This window comes from Nicotiana sylvestris, chromosome 4 (assembly GCF_000393655.2).
Source record: "Nicotiana sylvestris chromosome 4, ASM39365v2, whole genome shotgun sequence".
Lineage (NCBI taxonomy): Eukaryota > Viridiplantae > Streptophyta > Magnoliopsida > Solanales > Solanaceae > Nicotiana > Nicotiana sylvestris.
Window position 1 is genome coordinate 180,918,083 of NC_091060.1, and position 21,720 is coordinate 180,939,802.

Sequence of the window (21,720 nt, forward strand, 5' to 3'; positions counted from 1 at the left end):
TGTTGTTTTTGAATTTTTGTGAGTGATCTGAGTGAAAATTTTGAAAAACAATTTTTTGGAGTTTTATAATTTTCAAAAAATTACAAAATTCATCTTCAAGTGAAAATTAGAAATTTTATGGCCAAACATTAATTTCGAAAGAAGGTAAAAGAAATTCGAAAAGAAGTGAAAAAAATCTTATGTCCAAACGTGCTCTTAGTATTCTTAAGATTTGTAATTTTAAATACCTTGACATTTTATGACTATTTTTCATAAGAATAAGATAGAAAGTTTAAAATTTAAAAAGTTCTAAATACAAATAGGTTACAGTCTTTTCGAAGCAAAGGTAAAAGGAAAGAACGGGCATAAAATGGAATAAAGAGTGGCTCACAACTAAAATTTGAAGAGCTTAATTTTTGTACACTTATTAGGTTATCAAGATAATAACTACATGTAAATATCCATAAACAGTTAAAGTAGTAACACAAAAAATAAGACAATTCAACAAGTTAAAACTTAAAATATACTGAATATAAACTTCGTTTACTAATGTATAAATATCCAAATTCAATATGCTTCGGTTCTCCTATTGGTTAAATCACTGCTTAGAATAATTATGGAAAAAGAATGGCCAAGCCTGAATTACAAGGATCAAAACAACAGCAACTCTTAAGGCTATCCCAAAAGGAAGGGGGGGGGGGAAGAAAGGGAAAAATGACACTATATAGCCGCTATAAAAATAATAGCCGAAAAATGTATAAAATTTATATTTTTGTACATATATACATTTTGTGTGTTATATGCAAATTTTATACACTTTTTCGGCTATTAGATGTAAATAGTTTCTGGCGCGAGTTAAAAGTGATAATACCCCAAAAAAAACTCTTAGAGACCGCTCGGTCATCATATGTATAAGATGTAATAACACCTGCATAAAATTCCACATCTCCAATACAATTTTTGGTTACCTTCTGAATCTTTCATATACTTGGCATAAAATTCAGCATTGCAGAAACGCTGTTCGACTGTCATTTTTGTTGCCCATATAACTAAATAATACTAGTATAAGTTATGCATGAATCTATTTATTGTATTATGATGTACAAAACATGCAGAGCAACAGATAAACAATTACAATAAGTAAAAAGGGGGACTTGATATTTTCTCTTCTTCAATCAAGAATGCCCGCTTGTTTGTAACTTTCAACAGCATCAATTAGAGTTTCCTCCAGTGGCCTACATTTCCAACCCAACTTCTGCAGTTTCTCTGAGCTATAACTTCCTTCCTCCAGCAAATCGGTAAAGCTGTAAAATAGACAGTACAATTAAGGACACCAGATTTAGATAAATGAGGAACTTCTATGCAGAAGGAAAACAAGACTACTTATCAAATACACCAAATTCATCGCACATATTTTTTCCGTCATGTCTTAACCAAAACGCATTACGCACTGGACAAAGGAAATCAAAATCCCATAAGAGAAGTCAGATTTCCTTATGCTGTTTTTTGTAACTCTTAACCCAGACACTGGAAAGAGGACACCAGATTCCCTTAGAGAAGCCTAAGGTAAAGCAGAGAAATTCACCGTTTAGGATAGTTGTAGTTGGGGTAGTGTCTCTTCAGCATGTCAACCAAATCCTGTGATTTCACTTGATGAGCCGTGCATATGTATCTACCTTCAGTTTCAGGTCTCTCATACACCAGCACCAAAGCATCAGCTAAATCACGTACATCTATTATAAACCGGCTCTTGTTTTCCAGCTCTTCATATCCTTCTATATGAATGACAAAAAGAGAGAAGAGGGGGAGGTCAGTCGCTTCAAGTGAAAAACTGAAAGAACCATGACCATGAATCTATATACATGAATGCACAGAAACAACACATGAAGCCATTAACATAAAATAAAAAATGCAAAGCAACTCAGATGATACAAAAGCGGATAGAATACTTAAGTGCCTGTAGTCCTTTTAGGCAGTCAATCTCGAGGCAAATGGAGATACAGCAAAATATTGTTAGCATTGTAACAGAAAATGTAGGTATAGAGGGGTGCGGTGGGATGGGTATATAGGTGGAATTTGTTTATATTAGACTCTGAACCCGTTACCTAAAATTTACATGATCAATAGGTCAACTTGTTCGCTTATACAGAAATTAACATTCTCTTTTATTTTTTTTAATAAAAATCAACATTCTCTTTTACAATCGAGAAATTCTAGAGGGTCAGTGGTGCACAGTTCAAAACTCGATGGATAATAGACCCGCCTCTCTGCCCTTCTCCACTTAAATAGTAGGCTCTTGTCTGCAGCAGGTTTGAACATATGACGTGTCTAAATCACACATCACAAAATGCACCTTACCACTAGACCAAAGCCCTTGGAGCTACATAGAAATAGATATCTACTCACATTAAACACTGCTTAGGTGCACTTGGTCCATAGTAGCTGGGAGGACTTTTATCTAAACAGGCAATACACTCAAGAATTCAAAGCTAAAGCAATGCTTGGAAACTAGAGTAGAAGGATGACAAAGCACCTGAGAAATGCTTGTAACCAAAACTATTTCAAGGTCTATTAAACTTTATCAAATGACCAATATATCTTTCTTTATTTTATTTTATTTTATAGATAATAAAAAAAATCTTCTGTGATTTATACGAAAGGGAAATGGGGAAGTGACTCTGTCTCTCTGTCATAATAGATAATTGTGCAAAACTGAATTGGTCAAAGCAGTGTTTTGAATAGCGTGAGGCGACAAAAAGCGATGAGGGCCCGCTTCACTGAGGCGAGAAGCGTAGCGCTCGCCTTTTTGATGTGAAGCGCCAATTAATACAAAAAAATAAAATATTAAATTTGCATATATAAATAACTAAAAACTCAAAAACAACAGCATATTAATAAATATATAAATTCAAAAACTCAATAGATAGAAATCAAATATTTTGATATACTGTTTATAGAGAGAAATTAATTATAATTAAAGAGAGAAAATAACAGTTAATTGTAATTGTAATTATAGAGAGAAGTTAATATGCAAGTAATTGTTTACTAAACTGGAAAAAAAACAAAAGAGAGAAACAGAAGAAGAAAGAAGAGCAGAAGCGAAAACAGAGGTGAAAGAAAAGAAAGAAAGAATATTTCTGCTGGAAATCAGTTCTTGCCGGAAAGAAGAAGAAGAACAAAGAAGACTTAATACCTGAAAAAGAAAAAGAAAAGAAAGAAGAAAGAAGAGAGGCTCACTGCCGGAAAAGACGCCGGAAAACAGCCGGAAAAAGAAAGAAGAGAAGCTTACTGCCGGAAAAGACGTCGGAAAAACAGAAGTTTACTGCCGGAAAAAGAAAGAAGAAGAAAAGAAGAAAGAGGTACCTGGGAGTCGAGAAAACCCTAACTTCTATTTAAGTCTCTTCTTTTTTTAATAAGTGACGCCTCTGTAACTACCTCGCCTCGCCGGCGCTACTTCGCCTCATCGGCGCTTTTTAAAAACGTATCGCAACAGACCAAAAAAAGCGTCCGAGTCTTGCTTCGCGTCACTACTCGCTATTAGCGACGTAGCGAGCGCTATTTACAACACTAGGTCAAGGGGAGGATATAAACTTCAGACAACCCAAATATGGTAAATTAAGCTAGAGGGGCTTCTGGCAGTTGGCCATAGCATCTGGGGGTATAAAGTGAATGTATAAATAAGAAAGAACTCCTTAACTAGTGCGCGAAATTTAAAATAATCAATTTATCTAAATGTTATGCAGTGTTGTAAATAGCGAGCGCTACGTCGCTAATAGCGAGTGGCGAGGCGAAGCGAGGCTGTGTCGCCATTTTGCTTTGTTGCATTGCGATTTAGAAAAGGCGCGCGCCTCTGCGCTGCGATGCGAGAGGCGCTGTGAAGCGACACTTTTTTAAAAAAAGGGAAAGAAAAGGCAGCGCCAACAGAGATTAAAATACAAATTTAGGGCTTGGGTTTTTCACTTTTTCTCCTTCAGCGACTTTTTCTCAGCCATTAGCGACCGTAAAATTAGGCTTGGGATTCATATTCTTCCAGCGACAGTAACCCAGGTATGCTTCTCTTTTCTTTTCTTCTTCTACCTCCCTCTTCTTCTAGTTCAGCGACAGTAACCATTGATGTCTTCTTTTTTCTTTTTCTTCTTTCTTCTTTCTTCTTTCTTCTTTCTTCTTTCTTCTTTCTTCATCTTGTCTTTTATTTTTTGTGCTCTGTTTTTCGAGCAAGCAGCAAAGCAGAGGCTCTTTATTTCTTTCTTCCCTTTGGAGACATGCTCTTGAGTCTAAAGGTTTCAAGTTGAGTAGGACGAAGACGGAATACCTCGAGTGCAAATTTGGAGTTGAGCCGACGGAAGCGGGAGTTGAAGTGAGGCTTGACTCTCAAGTCATTCCCAAGAAAGGTAGTTTCAAGTACCTTGGATCGGTTATTCAGGGGATCGGGGAGATTGACGAGGATGTCACACACCGTATAGGGGTGGGGTGGATGAAGTGGAGGTTAGCGTCGGGAGTCTTGTGTGACAAGAAAGTGCCACCGTTACTAAAAGGTAAGTTTTATAGAGCAGTGGTTAGGCCTGCCATGTTGTATGGAACTGAATGTTGGCCGGTAAAGAACTCACACACCCAGAAGATGAAAGTAGCAGAGATGAGGATGTTGAGGTGGATGTGCGGGCATACAAGGATGGATAAGATTAGGAATGCAGATATTCGAGAGAAGGTGGGTGTGGCCCCCATGGAGGACAAGATGCGGGAAGTAAGACTCAGATGGTTTGGGCACATTCAGAGGAGGAGCACTGATGCACCGGTGAGGAGGTGTGAGCGACTGGCTGTAGTGGGCACGCGGAGAGGTAGAGGGAGACCTAAGAAGTATTGGGGAGAGGTGATCAGACAGGACATGGCGCGACTTAGGATTACTGAGGACATGGCCCTTGATAGGGAATTATGGAGGTCGAGTAGGTTAGGGGAGAGTGTGAATATTTCTACAGCACAAGTGAGAGAGACTATCTAGTTAGGAGTTAGACTAGGAATGTCAGTGGTCGTCTATTGATGCAGGGCTTTACCTTCTAGTTGTACTATACCAGCCATCTATTTCGTATTTCGTATTTCGTATCCTGTATTTCATATTTCATATCTCTTATATATTGTTGTTATTTTTATTACGCATTTTTATGGTACTAATATATCATCTCCTATTGCTTTTTTGAGCCGAGGGTCTCCTGGAAACAGCCTCTCTACCCTTCGGGGTAGGGGTAAGGTCTGCGTACATATTACCCTCCCCAGACCTCACTTGTGGGATTACACTAGGTCGTTGTTGTTGTTGTTGTAGAGTAGAATTAATTGCATATTGACTTGATAATTTTTTTCTATAAAACAGCATTGAAATGGCGTCATCCGATAGTAATAAAAGAAATGATATAGCTTGGAATTATGCTATATAAGGCTCATCAAGATCCACAATTAAATGTGTGTTTTGTGAAAAAACATATCATGGTGGAATAGCTCGTCACAAGCAACATTTGATAGATAGATTTAAAAATGTAGTACAATGGCAGATTCACTCCAAGAAAAGGAATAGGCTTGAGCTATCGCGTCTCAATGATCTAGTGTATATTAAATACAATAGAACATTGAGGCGACATTATGAAGCTCGCGATACCATTGATCCAATTTTGTTGGATAACATTGACGAGGCAAATGAATGGTTAACTGGAGCCCCCCAAAATCATGAAGATGAACAAGTGTATGTAGGAGATGATCTTGATTGGGGTACTGTTTCTATGGCGGCTGGAGTTGAGGAGAATATCTATGGTCTTAGAGGGAGTTCTTCAAGTTCAAATTACTAGGGAAAGGGAGTAGCAAGTTCAAGTCGGTCCCTAATTGATGAAGACTCCGAGGACGAAGAAGATGATAGCCAATATAATGCTAACATTCTTGAAGTTCTAGAATTTAAAAATCTTGAAGAAGAATAGATGTTGCCTGTTTTAGACTTTTAGTTTATGAATCTACTATGACTATCTATTGAGTTTTTAATTTTTGAATTGATATATTTATTAATATATTATTGTTATTGAGTTTTTAGTTATATACAAAATATTATTTTTTTTAATAAATTGTCACTTCACATCAAAAAGGCAAGCGCTTCGCTGGGCGCCTCTCGCCTCAGTGAAGCAGGCCCTCATTGCTATTTGTTGTCGCACGCTATCCAAAACACTGTATGTTATGGACAAAAAGTCCTAGCTACCACTAACCAACATATTAAGCATAAAAAACTATAATGAACTTAAACTCAGTCTCATAAATACCATGCTAAGGTAGATGTACTATCAAGCTGCAAAGCAGTTCAGGTTAGTCCATCTACATGGACAAATAATATTGTAGAAATTTTCACTTGAAGCTTAAAAAATATGCCTCAAAGATAACTACACAGCACTCTTTTTGCTTTCAATGATCTCTTGCTCAAGGTCAAGCACCAAGTATTTTGGAGAACCAAACGTCAAATATGATTAGACTTATTACAGTTACACATATAACTCATTTACGCTTTTAAGCATTGGCAAAGAATTTGACAAAACTGCATGCTGAACATATGCTCATGCTCACAAGAAAATAAATTAAAAAGGCTTGTGCAAACACTGAATTCTAATTATTCATCAATGAACAACTTATACAAGCAGAGATGTAGAAATAATGTAGAAACATCAAAACAGTGAGGTATGACTATGCCTTGTTGGTACCTTTCAGCAGCTTAATGAGAACCAAACTACTGGCATTTGTTGTCCTCTGCAACATTGGCCCCCAAACAAGTGTTGGAAGCACAGTTATCATATCAAGTCCACTTTGTTTTGCATATGACCAAGCTTCTTTCTCAGCCACCGTTTTAGAAAAACAGTACCAGTTCTGCATGCATGTGGAACCACAAAATGCGATCAGATAGTAAACTGCTCTAGCAGAATAAACATTCAAGACTCAAATGCAAATTTACCTTACCAATACTAAGCCAATCAGACAGGAAACTGCTCTAATCAAAATAAGCATTCAAGATACAGAAAATAAATTACATTACCAACACTCACTATCGCATGTAAAGCAACAAGTTGGTTACAGTAATAATTTTAAAGTGTCCACAGAAGTCAAATTCATAAAGTTGTATCAGTAAAAGAAGTTACATTAGTTGCTTTGCAGTATTCACTGTCTGACCAACAAGTCTCGTCTTTTACTTGGCCCTTCGGCCAGTTGGGGTTCATGAAAACAGCAGCAACAGAAGATACAAACACAACCCTCTTGATGTTTGCTTCAGAACATGCCTTCAGAACATTAAGTGTGCCTTTTACTGCAGGTTCAACAACTTCTACCTGCAATCAAGCCATTGAACATATGAAGCGGAAGATAAGTTTCTGTGAAGAACTAGTGCATAATGGCAAGTAGTGGCGAAGCCAGGAATTTCACCAAGGGTGTTCAAACTTGAAAGAAGTAAAAAAAATTCTCCGATAAAAGGTGTTCAAAATATGTATTATACCTGTAAAATCTAATATTGCACCTATACTACGCAGTGTAATTTTTCGATAAAGGGTGGTCAATTAACCACCCTTAGAACTATGTAGCTTTGCCCCTGGGTAGAAGTTATTTCCAAAAGAAATCCGGACATTTGCAGATCATTTGATTCCACAACAGTGTAACCAAGATGGACCTGATTTTCCAAAGTCTTAGGCTCCCAAATCGCAGAGCTCCATAGACAGTGGCTCTTTTTTTTAAGAATATTAATCACCCTCAAGGCACTTCTTTGAATAGTACATAAAGTAAAATCCCAACATAAATTCACCATCTTGTTTTTCATTCTGTAGAATACACCACTAAGTGCTTTCAACAACTAATAACATGTACTAAAGGTCAATAGGCTAGACTGTTAATAGATTCCACAGATATCTGGAGACCTACAAACTGAAACTACAGGATGTGATTCATATCAACAAAATTAATAAACTGATGTGGAGACGGGACACTGCCTGTGTTAGTTTACTATTATTTTACTCTGTTTTAGATGTTTAGAGGACCTAGTTTTCTTCTAAATGTGGTCACAAGAACAAATTTAACAGGTCTTAGCAAAGTCGTACCTCGGGATTTGGTACAGAGCTTGAAGGGACGGGACTAGCAACGTGAAATACTCCATCGCAACCTTTGATGGCTGCAGCAAGTGAGTTGTAATCTAGCAAGTCTGCCTTGAAGAGTTTTAGGTTCTCCGCAGCTTTGTCTAGGTTCTTCAAATGAGCATACTTGTCATCAGCTGCAAATTGATTTACAATGAGGCCTCTTCAGAAATTTGAAGCAGAAACTAAAAAACCCCTACAATTTTAATTATTATACCATGTTACCAACCTAGAACAAGATTTCCTATTTGGGCGCATTGGATTATGAAAAATATGCTACCTTTTGTTTTTCATAACACAGTTTCTTCAAAGCTATCAGCAGAAAGGATCATGAGTAGAGGACAAGGGGGGAACACAGCAAGCAAAAGGATGAATCAACTATAAATATCTCTGAAAATCTAGGTATTGCCATAAGATATAATTTACAGCCGTTCTCAATTCAGTTCTCAAACTATTCAAATCAATCGAAATTCTCCTTTTAAAAAAAGAAGATGCTTTGATTGCAAAAATTGGTGCAACTGTAAGTATTGGGTTAATATATTCCACCTTACAAAAATAAATTGAAATATTTATAAATGATCAATAAAGCCGACTCAACTAATTTGGAATTGAGGCATAATTGATTGATTGCTTAAAAGTTGAATCAATTTCTTAGGAATATTCACCTAGAGGCTAGAACATTCGGTTGAAATAAAGGGTTCCTTCCCAGCTGAGGCTCCTAATATATAGTAATTTGAAAACTAAGAACAGTTCTAAAACACAACTGACAATCTTGTCCCAAAAAGTTTTTACCTTTCTTTTCAATACTATTACAGATATCTGTTCAACCATAGAAACTGTCGTTTCAGGAAAGTAGAAAAATAGGAAATAGTAAGGATTTACTTACAAGGGTTTCTAACGGTGCCATGAACGGTGTAGTCTTTAGAAAGGAGAAGCTTAACTAGCGACGTAGCGACGTAGCCACCTGCTCCTGTTACACACACTCTGCATTTCTCCCCCATCAACGCCATCGCTCTCTGCAATTTTCCTTTCTCACTGCCACTCTTGTTCTTTACCTTTTTTCCTTCTAGAAATAGCTCAAGGAATAAAGCATCAGGACCATTCACACTCTAGTTTAATGTTTTCTCCGATTGTCCTTCGACTCGTGTATATCCAATTTTCTATTTTGATGAAATAATTTGATTTTGGACTCGCACTTATATATGAAACTAGTTACCATTAGCCTAGGCTATGCCCAGGCCCAATTGCATAGTTAAGGCTAAAGTTTGGGGAGAAATTAAAAAATAGTCAGATTTATAACGGGTCGTTCAAAAATAGCCCAGTTTTAAAAGTAATTGAAATTTAGCCACTTTTTATGTAAAGATAAATCTGAGCGAAAATATTGTTCAAAACCCGGAAAATACGTCAGTATATTATACTGAAGTTCCAACATAAGTATGCTTGAACTCCAGCATATTATACTGGAGTTCCAGGATAAGCATGTTGGAACTCCAGCATAATATGATGGAGTTCCAGCATAAGTACACTAGAACTCCAGCATAATATACTAGAGTTCCAGCAAGTATAGTTGTCCAGTATAATATACTAGAGTTTGGAGCACCGGTGCTCCAGTCTCCAGTATATTATACTGGAGTCAGCAAAGTATACCGATCCAGCATAATATGCTGGAGTTCATACACAGGTGCACCGAACTCCAGTATATTATGCTGGACCAGTCTCTGTTGCAGCGAAATAGTGGCTATTTTTTATTGACTTCGTAAACGCTGGCTATTTTTGAATGACCATTTCGAAAACTGGCTATACCGTGCTATTTTTACTAAAGTTTGACTACCTCATTTTTTTTTAGAGTTAATATCCTCAGACCCGCCTAAACTATACGATTTTTTAAGTTTCATACCTAAACTATTGAGTGTCCCTGGAAACCCCCTAAACTATATCCCCCTTCGTAATTAAACCCCCCCCCAGCTTATGTGGCATATTGTATGAAATCAGTTGCGCAAGAGCGCGTGAACATTGATAATTAGCATGAAACGGGGCCCACCTGGCAGCCCCTTCTTTTTAAAACTTATATTTTATTCCCTTTTTTCTTTATATTACACTATCTTCTCCATTTCTTCACTATTTCTTCACCTTTCTTCATCATTTCTTCACCCTTTTTATCTTTTTGTTCATCTTAATCCATTTGAAATTCTCTCTGTTTATCGAGTTTATTTTTTATCTTTCTCGTTTTATCCATCCTTCATTGTTACCCAAATTAATTTGAAAGAAGAACACTCATTGTAGAAAAGTCATGAGGTTTAATGTGTTTTGTGGTTGTGGGCAGCCTGCTTCTTTGAGAACATCAACGACAAATGCTAACCCAGAAAGACATTTTCTTTTGGATTCAAGTACTATGGGGTAATCATCTTGCAAATCATCATATTTTATGTGATTTAATATGGCTAAATTTTACTTTTTCATTTGAATGGTTTGGTTAAAATTTTCAGGCTAAGGATCGTGTGGCTTGTGGATTTTTCTAGTGGTATGATCCAGAATTTCCTGGCCAATCGAAGGTGATAATTCTTGGCTTACAGAAGGATAAAATGGAACTTGAGGCTGAATTGAAGAAGAAGAAAAATTTGAAGATGCTGCTTATTATTAGTATATGTTTCAATGTGTATGTTTGGTTGTTCAAATGCTAGGAAGTGTTTTGTAATCTGAAACTAGGTTGTTGCTTTTGTTTCAAATGCTAGGAAGTGTAATCTGAAACTTGGTTGTTGCTTTTGTTTGAAATGCTAGAAATATTATTACTATATGTTTCAATGTGTATTGTTGTTTTTTTGGCTTCATTTAAAACTGACTCAGTTATGCTGCTTCAAGCATTATATCCTGTCATTCCTTGATTGCCGTAGTACAAGAAAGCAAATACCAAAAGGAACCAAGGAACCAACTATATGTTCTAAATAGAAGGGAAGTAAAACAAGTTTCTTGCCAGCATGTATCATAGAGCTCAAAAGGCCTACAATTGACTAGTTTTACATTACATCTCATAAGTTGCATTGAAGTAAAACAACTTTTAAACAACTAGTTTCATAACTTTCACCACAAAAATATTATCCAAAACACAATTAGAGTATCTGCATATAACAGTACCCAATAAAGTAGTGTTGAAGCTCAAACACCTCCGGTTTTTTTCATTAGCTTTTGGTGATTTTGTCCTTAAATACTGTAGTAAAGCACGTCTATGTTGAAGTTGTCTAGTTGTGATTGCTTGCGTTCCCTTCCATTTTAGGCCTTTACTTGATTTATAACCAAGATCACCAGTCACTACAGCTGAACTTTCAACTGCTCCATTGTTCTTTCCACTGTCGATTACCCTACTAACAGGCCTCCCTTGCTGAAAATTAAGTTAAAAAGAAAATCAGATATCAGACAATAGAGTTTAACTTGCAACCTCAAAACTAGCAACCAAATTGCTAATTACCTCAACACATGTATAGCCACTTTTGCTGACAAATACTCCATGTCCCACTACTCTTGGCCTCTTAAATGCAGTAAGAGCACCTCTGTTGTTTGCTTGAGATTGTTGCACATATCAAACCTGAGAATGCTGGACATTTGAAACTTGATATTGTTGAACATTTGAGTTTTGTGAGTTCTGCACCATGTTGCTATTGCTTCTTCCTTTACCACCCTTAGCTTTAGCATTCTTCTTACTAGTAGATGCTTGGGAGTCAGCCTTTGATCTCTTTTTAGAGGTTGATTTTTGTGAGTGAGCCACTCCCTTTGCATAAATAGAAACAATCCCAATCAACTAATACCAATCTAATAAGTAATGTTATTGATACAATCTAATACCAACTAAGAGAAACAACTGATGCAACTAGCTGAATTAAGCTAACAGTCCCAAACTAACAGCTAACTTAAGCTAACAACTAACTGATACATAACAGTACCAAACTAACATTCAATACAATGTTATAACAGCTTTGTAACATTCAGCAGAAACTAATAACTAACATTCATAACAGTCCCAAAATAACAGCTAATACAATGCTATAAATTCAGTAGTCCCAAACAACATTATAACAGGAAGTAATCCCAAACAGTAGTCCCAATTCAGCAGTCCCACTTCAGCTGACAGAAACACTAACAACAAAACAGTAAGTTACTTTGTCTTTGTCTCTTTGCTAAATAAGTTACTCAAACTAATATTCTACCCCAAAATTTAAAAACTTGAATTTAAAAAAATAAAATCAACATCGCTAACTATGGATAGAAGAGGACAATAGCCTACACCCACAGACAAGAAGGTGAAATATGGACAGAAGTGTCAAGATAAAGATTTTTCTTATTGTCTTCTTCTTCCTCCACTGTAAGTGTAACTAACTAGCTTGTACATACATTTGTTTTTATATTCTCATTTGAAATTTATGTAGTATATAGATCTTCTATCTTGTAATTTGTCTCTTATAGTACTTATTCATTTTTTCTTGTAGGTTTCATTGGTTCAAACAAATGAACAAAAAAAAGATTCATTAACAAATGTAACTAACAACCAACAGAATGTAACAAAAACAGAAAGTATGATGGGTTTTCAATGTCTTAAACTTATGCTTCTTATGTTTTGATGATCTAACAAACTTGTTGTGAAGAATCAGATAGAGAACCTTGTCCTACAGGATACACATCTCATGTGAACTGTTCGAAGCCTGAAAAACAACAAATGGATTAATAATCACAGGGAGGAACACAATAGGGACCCGATGTGTTGGTCCTTTAGGGTTCTCTGACAAAAGCACAAGTCAGTGAGTGTACGCATTCAATATAAAGAGGAACACAACAAGGACCTGCTCCCTTAGGGTTCTTTGACCAAAGTACAAGTCAAGTGCACAGCCGGAATGTAGCATAAGAAAGTGACCATCTGGCAACTGTTACAGAAAGAGGAACACAACTAGGACCTAGTCCTAGTGTATGTTCTGACAGAAGTATTAGGACCTGGTCTTTTGGTATGTCCTGACATAAAGCACAAAGTCCAGCTGGAACGCAACTGCCTAGAAGTGGTTGTGCAGATAGTGCAGCAGTCACTTCTCACTGAGAAGAAGTACACCAAGAGTTGACACCACTATCTATTGTGATATCTTTTGTGATAAAACAACCTGGTGCAAGACACACCATCACTTGTGCATTCAGTGATATTCTCTTAAGAAGAAGAAGCATCGATCCGGCATTGAAATCACTGGTGTGTGAAGAACAAGAAGACAACTCCACTAAGGAACAGTTTCTAAACGAAGTCTTATGTATATCCATAGTTGAGTTGTAATCTTGTTAATTGTTCTACATTGTAATTCCTAGTTTGCTTTCTTAGAAGCGCTGTTTTAGGAACAAACAAAATTCGTAAACTTTAAAGTTTATATTGTGACTAGAAATAGTCATAAGTTAAATCCTCTGTAACTAGGAGAGTTAGAGAGTGGCTTGTGGTGGTTGCATCACAAGTTAGTTTAAAGTCTTTGCAATAAGGAGATTCCAAAGTGGATTGTAATAGGTAGATTACAAGTTAGTTGAGTTAAAAGCCTACAAGAGTAGGTCGTGGTTTTTTTATCCCCTTGTGTGGGATTTTTCCACGTAGAAAAATCTCTTGCCTTCTTTACTTTCATACTTTACAGCATTCTACGTATCAGTCTCATACAAGACCAGGTACTCTATAGTTTGGTGGACTCATATAAGTTATCAATTGGTATCAGAGCAGGTTCCTCCTATCAGGCTAACACCTAGGAAGGATCCTAAATGACTGCTCCACCAAACCTTGAAGAAGGACAATCAACCCATAGACCTCCCAGATTCAATGATCAATACTATGGCTGGTGGAAGACTCGGATGCATGATTTCATAATGGCTGAAGATTCAGAATTGTGGGACATCATTTGTGATGATCCACATGTTCCCATGAAGAAACTTGAAGAAACAAGACCATTGGTGCCCAAAGGGAGAAGAGAGTACAGCGACACTGACAGAAAAGTTATAGAAAAAAAATATCATGCCAAAAAAATCTTAATGTGTGGCATAGGACCTGATGAGTACAACAGAGTATCAACTTGTGATACTGCCAAGGAGATATGGAAAGCCTTAAAAACTGCACACAAAGGAACCACTCAAGTCAAACAATCCAAGATCGACGTGCTCACTACTGAATACGAGCTCTTTAGGATGAAGGATGATGAGTCCATACAAGATATACACACCAGATTTACCTCCATCATAAATGAGATTCACTCACTTGGAGACGTCATTCCCAGAAATAAGCTTGTAAGGAAAATTCTCAGTGTTCTACCTGGGTCTTGGGAAAGTAAGGTAAATGCCATCACAGAAGCTAAAGATCTACAGACTCTGACCATGGATGAGTTGATTGGTAATCTGAAAACATACGAGATGAAAAGAAAGAAAGACAGTGAAAGAAGAGAGCCTAAGAAGGAAAAGAACCTGGTGCTTAAGGCTGAAATGAGTGATTCAAGTGATGAAGAGAGTGACATGGCCTATCTTACTAAGAGATTTCAAACAATGGTTCAAAGAAATGGTGGCATACCAAAGTGGGGAAGTTCAAGCAAAACAAGGAACAACGATCTCTGTCATGGATGTGGAAAACCAGGGCTTTTCATCAAAGACTGCCCTCTCACAAAATAGGAGCAGTACAAGCAAAATCCTGACAAAGCTGGAAGAAAGAACCTGGTTCCAGAGAAAAATTTCAATCGAAAAGGTGATGTAGACAATATCGTTAAGCAGGCTCTTGCTGCTTGGGGAGACTCCTCAAGTGAATCCGAAAGGGAATCAGATGCAGAAAATAGTTCCATGATGGCATTAAAAATTGAAGCAACGAAGTACGATCCATTGTTCGCATTGATGGCTCAGTCAGATGATGATGATGATGAAGATGAAGACGATGGGGTAAACTTCAGGGATGTTCAGAGAAATCTGAAATCTTATTCCTCTAAGAAACTAAGGTCTTTATCAAATGTCCTAATTGATGCTTATTATAGTCTTGTAAATGATAAGGAGATCCTGACTGTAGAACTAGGAGAGGCCGAACAATCTAGAGATAATCTAGTGGTCTGTGTAGTGGACTTAAATGAGACCATAACTAATCTTGAACTAGAGAAGGAGGACCTAGATGAAAAAATAACTAGTGTGGAGAATAAGAGAGATGATCTGATGGTAGTAGTTGTTGATCTAAAAGAAACAATAGAAGATTTTAGCAATGAGAAACACACCTTAGAAGAAAAATTGCCTCCACTGAAGAGGAAAGGGATGACCTTCTAGTGATATGCGCTGATCTAGAGGAAACCATTGAGGGATTCAATAGAGAACATAGGGATGTAAGTCTTGCGAAAAGGAAGGAAGTAGCCAGTGAGTAACACATCTTGCTCGAAAAAGAGTTAACTGTTGTAAAAACCAGTCTCTGCAGTGAACTCGAGAGGAATCAGCAACTCCAAACTGAGTTGGAGAAAGTAAGAAATGATCTTGAGAAATCCCTGAAGTGGACCTGGTACTCAGAAGCTTTCACTACCATGTATCTCAACAATAGTGGGAAAAAGCAGGGCATCGGGTTCCAGAGGGAGAAAACTCCCTACAACCCACATAGCAAGTATGTCACTGTACCTGATAACTGGCTATGTATCCGCTACGAAAACAATGGGCATTTTAAAGAAAATTGCTAGGCCAGGGTTCAGTCTGCTCAGAAGAACAAAGTGTTTGCTGATAAAGTGACTACTAGCAAAAGACCAGGTACCACTTGCAAAAAGCGGATGCTGCCTGCGTGGACCAGGAAATCCCTCATTCATCCTTTTTATGCTAACAAGGGACCCAAACTAGTTTGGGTTCCTAAATCTAACCCTTGATGTGCATGAGCAGGGAATAGTGAGAGGGAGCGGACTACGATGGACTACGGATAGAAGATGTTCAAAACATGCAGCTGAAGAACATCATGAATTTCTTCTCACTGAAAGCCCTGCAGGAAGGGAATGTATCCTTAAGAAGAAAGTAAAGGGTACATTCTCAATGAATGAAAAGGCAGAAAGGTTCCTTTTTGCACTTGAGTGGGAACGAGCACTATGTGAATGACTTAAAAAATATTGTCATCAATCTGATAACTAGCCAAGTAGTATCAATGAACAAAGGAAACAAGAACAGTCACTCCTGCTAATTGTCACACCTCCTTTTTACGCACCCGAGGGGGCGCAAGGAGTTTTTCCAATTAAAGGACAATCGAAACGGGATTTGTTTATTTATTTCAGAGTCGCCACTTGGGAGATTTTAGGGTGTCCCAAGTCACCAATTTTAATCCCGAATCGAGGAAAAGAATGACTCTATATTACAGTCTGCGTACCAGAAATCCGGATAAGGAATTCTGTTAACCCGGGAGAAGGTGTTAGGCATTCCCGAGTTCCGTGGTTCTAGCACGGTCGCTCAATTGTTATATTCGGCTTGATTATCTGATTTTATACAAGTGTGAACTTATGTGCAAAATTTAACTTTTAACCGCTTTTATCATTTACTGTTTTTATCAAGAATTGCAACGTTGTGAAAATGTATCTCGAACCGCGTTACAATCAATGTACCCGTGGTCGTCGACACACTTTGACTCCGTTGAGATTTGGATTTGGGTCACATCAATGTGCACCCGAGTTTAAGGAAATTAAATTATTAAAGGCGCGCCTAAAGCGACTAGCGTATTTATTTTGGGTAAGACCGTGGAATTTTACTAAACGGTCCATCCCGAAGTCCAAATAATTTTTAAAGCAAATATTTACTGAGGGCCCCGCAATTTGTATTTTATTTGGCGAGGCTCATCTCATTCTTATTTTTAAAAATGAATTTGCAACGTCATGGACACGCATCTCGAACCACGTCACAATCAATGTACCCGTGATTAGAAACACATTTCGACTCCGTTGAGATTTGGATTTGGGTCACATCAATGTGCACCCGAGTTTACGAAGGTAAGATTTATTAAGGCGCATCCTAAAGAGTCTAACGTATTGTTATTTTAGGAGGGTTGTGAGATTTGCTAAACAACCCGCCCTGGAAACTAAATGCTTCAATAATATACATTTAACAAGGGCCCCGCATCTGCGTTTTATTTATTTTTATCGAGGCTCGTCTCGTTGTTATTTTTAAAGGATATCCTATAGCAACTACGTTTCTTGTCGTGTTTGTCTCTATCAATTGAAAGCAGTAAATAGCCTTAGTTGATTACATGCTTGCGAGCTTATTTATAACAGGATTTAAAGTGCTTTTACAGAATAATAAAATGTGACTGCACTTATGGATAACTAGTCGAAAATTATGGGCCCAAACCTAGCTCATGCGAGATGGCCAGACTTGGGCCCCTGTTTTTCCGATACAAGCCTAGCTGATTTGTTTCGATTTGGGCTCGGTCTTCCTGAGGTTGAGGCCTAGAACTGATTCTTCGTTCTTTATCAATTTATATGTGACAATCTGGCAAAAGGGGAAGGAACTTTAACCCATATGGATAGTTTTCCTATTTGGCCTACATTAGAGAATATACTACACCATCAGACTAAGTCTAAAATACAACTTATTACACTGGGATTGTTTTTCACCTAACAGCATATATACATGACTATCATTCATTAACCTACATTGATATACTGAGCATGTAGGCTACTTCTATTATCCAAACGAAAATGTAACCATTTCATGACATTTAATGTAACAGTTCATGTATATATAAAAACAATCTGCAGGTCCTCTCTTTTGCATTCATGCTCAAACTCTCAGTTACATTGGTGATATCAATTGTGTACCTGGTATAGAAAGGAAAGGAAGAAGGAGAGTGATCAGTTGAGTAGTATGCAGTAATCACAGCAACAACAGATACACAGCAACAGCACAGCAACAACCAACCAAACCAAATGTTTTCCTCAGCCACAGACAACCAACAATGTCTCCCAGAATACAAGAACTAACAGATAGTCGAGTAACCCCAGGAAAGAGTAGAGAAACCACAGCACTAACAGAGTGTTCAATGCAGCAACACCAACAGTTCAACAACCATAAACAGCTCAGTCAATGCAAGCAACAGAACTTGGCCAAGACAGCCTGACCAAAATGCACTCTTATACAACTTTCAGGCAGTGTTTGGTTACAATGTCTATTGGAAACTACCTTGTGTTTACACTGTTATGATTTGGGACTCACTAGACAACCCTTCAGACTAAAGTTTTTTCAGCCTTTTGTTTTGTTTTTCCTTTCTGAAGGCTCAAAAGTCCAGCCCTGTTTAAGTTCTCGAATGGCCTATTTATAAGTCAAATGACTAAGGGCAGCTAAGCTGCCTCCCTCCTACTTGCAGACTGCCCATACCCCTTAACTCCCCATGCCTAAAGGCATCTTTCTTGGAATCCTTAATCAGCCCCCATGCCCTGTCTTTATTACTCTAATCAAGGGTTATGGGTTTAGTTAAGTATTCAATTAATTCCCATACTCTTAGGTCTGGTCCCCCATTAGCATTAATTTAATCCTATTTTAATTACCACTTGACATATTCTGAAATTATCCCCTAATCAGACCCTGTCTTATGCCAAGATTACCCTTATACCTTGCATATTACTGTATTACCCCAACTCTTAATAGTTAGTATATAGACCTCTCTAATTTCAGCCAATACCTGACTACTAGCTAATTAAACTCAAACTGCTTTCAGGCTGATTTGTTAGATTTCTAAAGCTAATTGCCAATTCTCTGCCTAAGTTCAGGCAATGATTCAAACTTTAAGCAAACAAGGGTGCCAATTAAAGGGTACAAGTTGGTCATGCCGATACAAGTAACACCAACAAGAAACAGGCATAGTAATCAATACTGAAATGTAGACTCATTTAGATGACTACACAAGCTATAACATCTTTCAAGTGAATTCAGTTGACGACACTTATTTAGATGACTACACAAGCTATAATATACAGCAAGCAACCAATAAAACCAACAACAAACTCATTATTAACTTAAAACGTACACACATGGACAGACGAGTCATGAAACAAAACAAACCAGAACACGAACGACAGATAGATTTTAGGAGGACAAAAGAAAAAGGAAAAATACCTCAGGAAAATGAAACTAAGATTGATTCAAGTTCGAACTCGGGCCAGGTGATTTTGGGGTCTAATGTACTTTAACCGAAGCGTTCTCAACTGAGAACACTTCGGTAAAAGTCTGCTAGGCCCTGATCCTGCCACTGATTCGGACAAACCCATAAATCTGAATCCTAGGGCTCTTGAGGTTCGACTTGGGAACCGTTCAATCCCAGTCAAATTCGAACGGAACCAAAGCCACTCCGGGGGTGAGGGAGGTCAGGAGGGGTTGTGGTGTGAATTTGGGGTCAATCGGTGTAGATCTAGTTTTTGCTCGAGTCTTCGTTCGAAGATTCGAGAAGCTACGGGTTGATTCGAGGTGAACGGTTAACGGATTTGTGTTCAAGGTGGTTGGGTGCATCGGGGATGTTACTTTGGTGGTCATCGGAACCATGGTTACCGGGCTCACGGGAAAAACCTAAGCTGCTAAGGGTTTGAGAGGAAAGGGGCCCTGGGGAAGATGGTGAACAGTGGCTGAAGGGGGGTGCGGCTTGGGGCGTGGGGGTAAGGGTCGAGTTTATATATGTATTGAGGGTTTAGATCCTGGCCATTGGATCAATTGAGACCAAGGGCCAGGATCTACTCATTGAGGAGAGACGACGTCGTTCGGGAGCTGATAGTGGGTTAAGACCGGGTAGGGGATTGGATCGGGTCATGTTTGACGGGTTTAGAGGAGGGCCTGGATCCGTTGGATCAATGGGGTTGGACGGCTTAGATCATTTTGCCTGAAACGAAGTCGTTGAGGCGAGTTGAACAGCCTGATCTGGACCGTTCGTTTGAATCAGATCAACGGCTTTGGTAGGGACGCCGATACGACGTCGTTTGAGTCCGTGTTTGGGCAGGCTCATCTTGGACTGGATCAGTATTTTGGCCTTGGGCCTTGCTTCGGGGCCCAAATCAGATTTTCCTTTTCCCCTTTCTCTTTTTTTTTCAATTTAAACAAAAATTCCTAAAACAATGTAAAAATTAAAACAAACCTACACACATATTGAGTGACACCCACAACGATAAACACACATAAATGGACAATAAAAATAAAATAAAATAAAAATGGTTAGATCACATCTTAGAACGAACGATGCACACATACATATATTTTTTGAATTTTCTTTTAACGACAGGCATTTTGTATTTTTGTTTGATAATGACTAGATGTAAAATGGACAGACCCCCAAATGACCAACAACACATGTTACGGAAAGATCAAAAAATTGTATAGCGAAGCCATTTACCATTATTTTTATTTCTTTTGGAGCGATTGTCCGTGGAGCAAAAATCACGTGCTTACACTAATCATCAAGTGGAGAATGAGATGAGTGAAGTCACAACCATAGGATGAAGGAGTAGTATATGCAAATTCCTCACCTCCGAAGAAACTCAGCCGGACCTGGTACGTGGTTTGCCAAACTAAAGTGTCACCTGGACATGAGTTCAAAAAAATGATGGAGGAGGAGGAGAAGGGATCTCGCACAAATTCTCAAACTCCAAGGATTGCATAACCAAAATGGCGTAGCTGAAAGAAAGAACGGATCTGGAAATTGTTGTATGGACTGTGCTCATCGCCTATGGAATCGCCAAAAAACTCCGAGCAAAAGAAATGAATAATATTCTCTCTTTGAGAATAGGTGTCAGACCAGGTCCCTCCTAAATCAAAATTCACCAGGAGCTGCCAAATTGGAAGAAAATACCTTGTTCTTGACAACAGGAAGGATCAGCTTGGGAAGCTCAATGCAAAAGGACGAGCTAAGGGATCCTTCTGAGGTACAATCCACAAAACAAGGCCACAGGGTCTCCAACAAAGGAAGCACAAAATGGCAGGAGATGCTCATGGGGTATTCAACAAAACTCTCTCACTTGCCAAGAAAGAAACCGTGAGGATTAATATGATGAACCAATCCTGCCTTTGGGAAATATCTAAGGCTTCAAATCAGGAGGATGATAAAGTAAGCAAAATGAAGGAGACTGGCAAAAGACAACGCAACATCATCCTCCATGTCTCACCAAGACTTGGTACATCACTTGCTACCACTGAAGCTGAAGGAAGAAGTAAGATGCAGCTCATGGCACTACACCAGCAGCAGAACACAAAGTGTGGGAAATCAAATTAATCTCCATATCTCTTTCTTCAACCAACTTCTGTCTCAAATTGGAAAACCAAAGTGCACCTAACATGATTCATGCCTCATCTTCTGGGAGACAAGGAAGCAAAACGAAATGACCTCATCAACAACTAGAGAGAAATTGCAAACACATTGAAGGGTGGGATCCTCTTCTAAGAGTCAATATGAAGAAGGGATTGATCGGTGGAAAACATTGTAGAATAGAAGACCAAACTCCAGATATTTGCATCAAAGCCTCAAGTAGTGAATATTTTGGATAAATCAAGGTGAAGACGGGGTCACAAAAAAATCTAATAACGAACCTGATCCTATTGACTGTGTAAAACACCGTCAGGTAAAGGTAGCTAAAGTTTTTTCTCACCAAGC

At 38.1% G+C, this 21,720-nt stretch overlaps 2 protein-coding genes across 2 annotated transcripts; one reads left to right on the forward strand and one right to left on the reverse strand.

Moving 5' to 3' along the window:
* Positions 1 to 926: 926 nt before the first annotated feature.
* LOC104231439 (cinnamoyl-CoA reductase 1-like) lies at positions 927 to 9,286 on the reverse strand. Its single transcript, XM_009784439.2, has 6 exons — positions 8,998 to 9,286; positions 8,079 to 8,248; positions 7,134 to 7,319; positions 6,702 to 6,864; positions 1,565 to 1,754; positions 927 to 1,283 (listed from the first exon to the last, which is right to left on the reverse strand). Exons 1-6 carry the CDS (start codon positions 9,119 to 9,121, stop codon positions 1,151 to 1,153), a joined length of 966 nt encoding a protein of 321 aa, XP_009782741.1. The 5' UTR covers positions 9,122 to 9,286; the 3' UTR covers positions 927 to 1,150.
* Positions 9,287 to 13,877: 4,591 nt separating this feature from the next.
* Positions 13,878 to 16,205, forward strand: LOC138890614 (intracellular protein transport protein USO1-like). Its single transcript, XM_070174015.1, has 5 exons — positions 13,878 to 14,441; positions 14,520 to 14,651; positions 14,772 to 15,403; positions 15,550 to 15,739; positions 15,996 to 16,205. The coding sequence occupies exons 1-5, from the start codon at positions 13,878 to 13,880 to the stop codon at positions 16,203 to 16,205; spliced, it is 1,728 nt and encodes a 575-aa protein (XP_070030116.1).
* Positions 16,206 to 21,720: the final 5,515 nt, after the last annotated feature.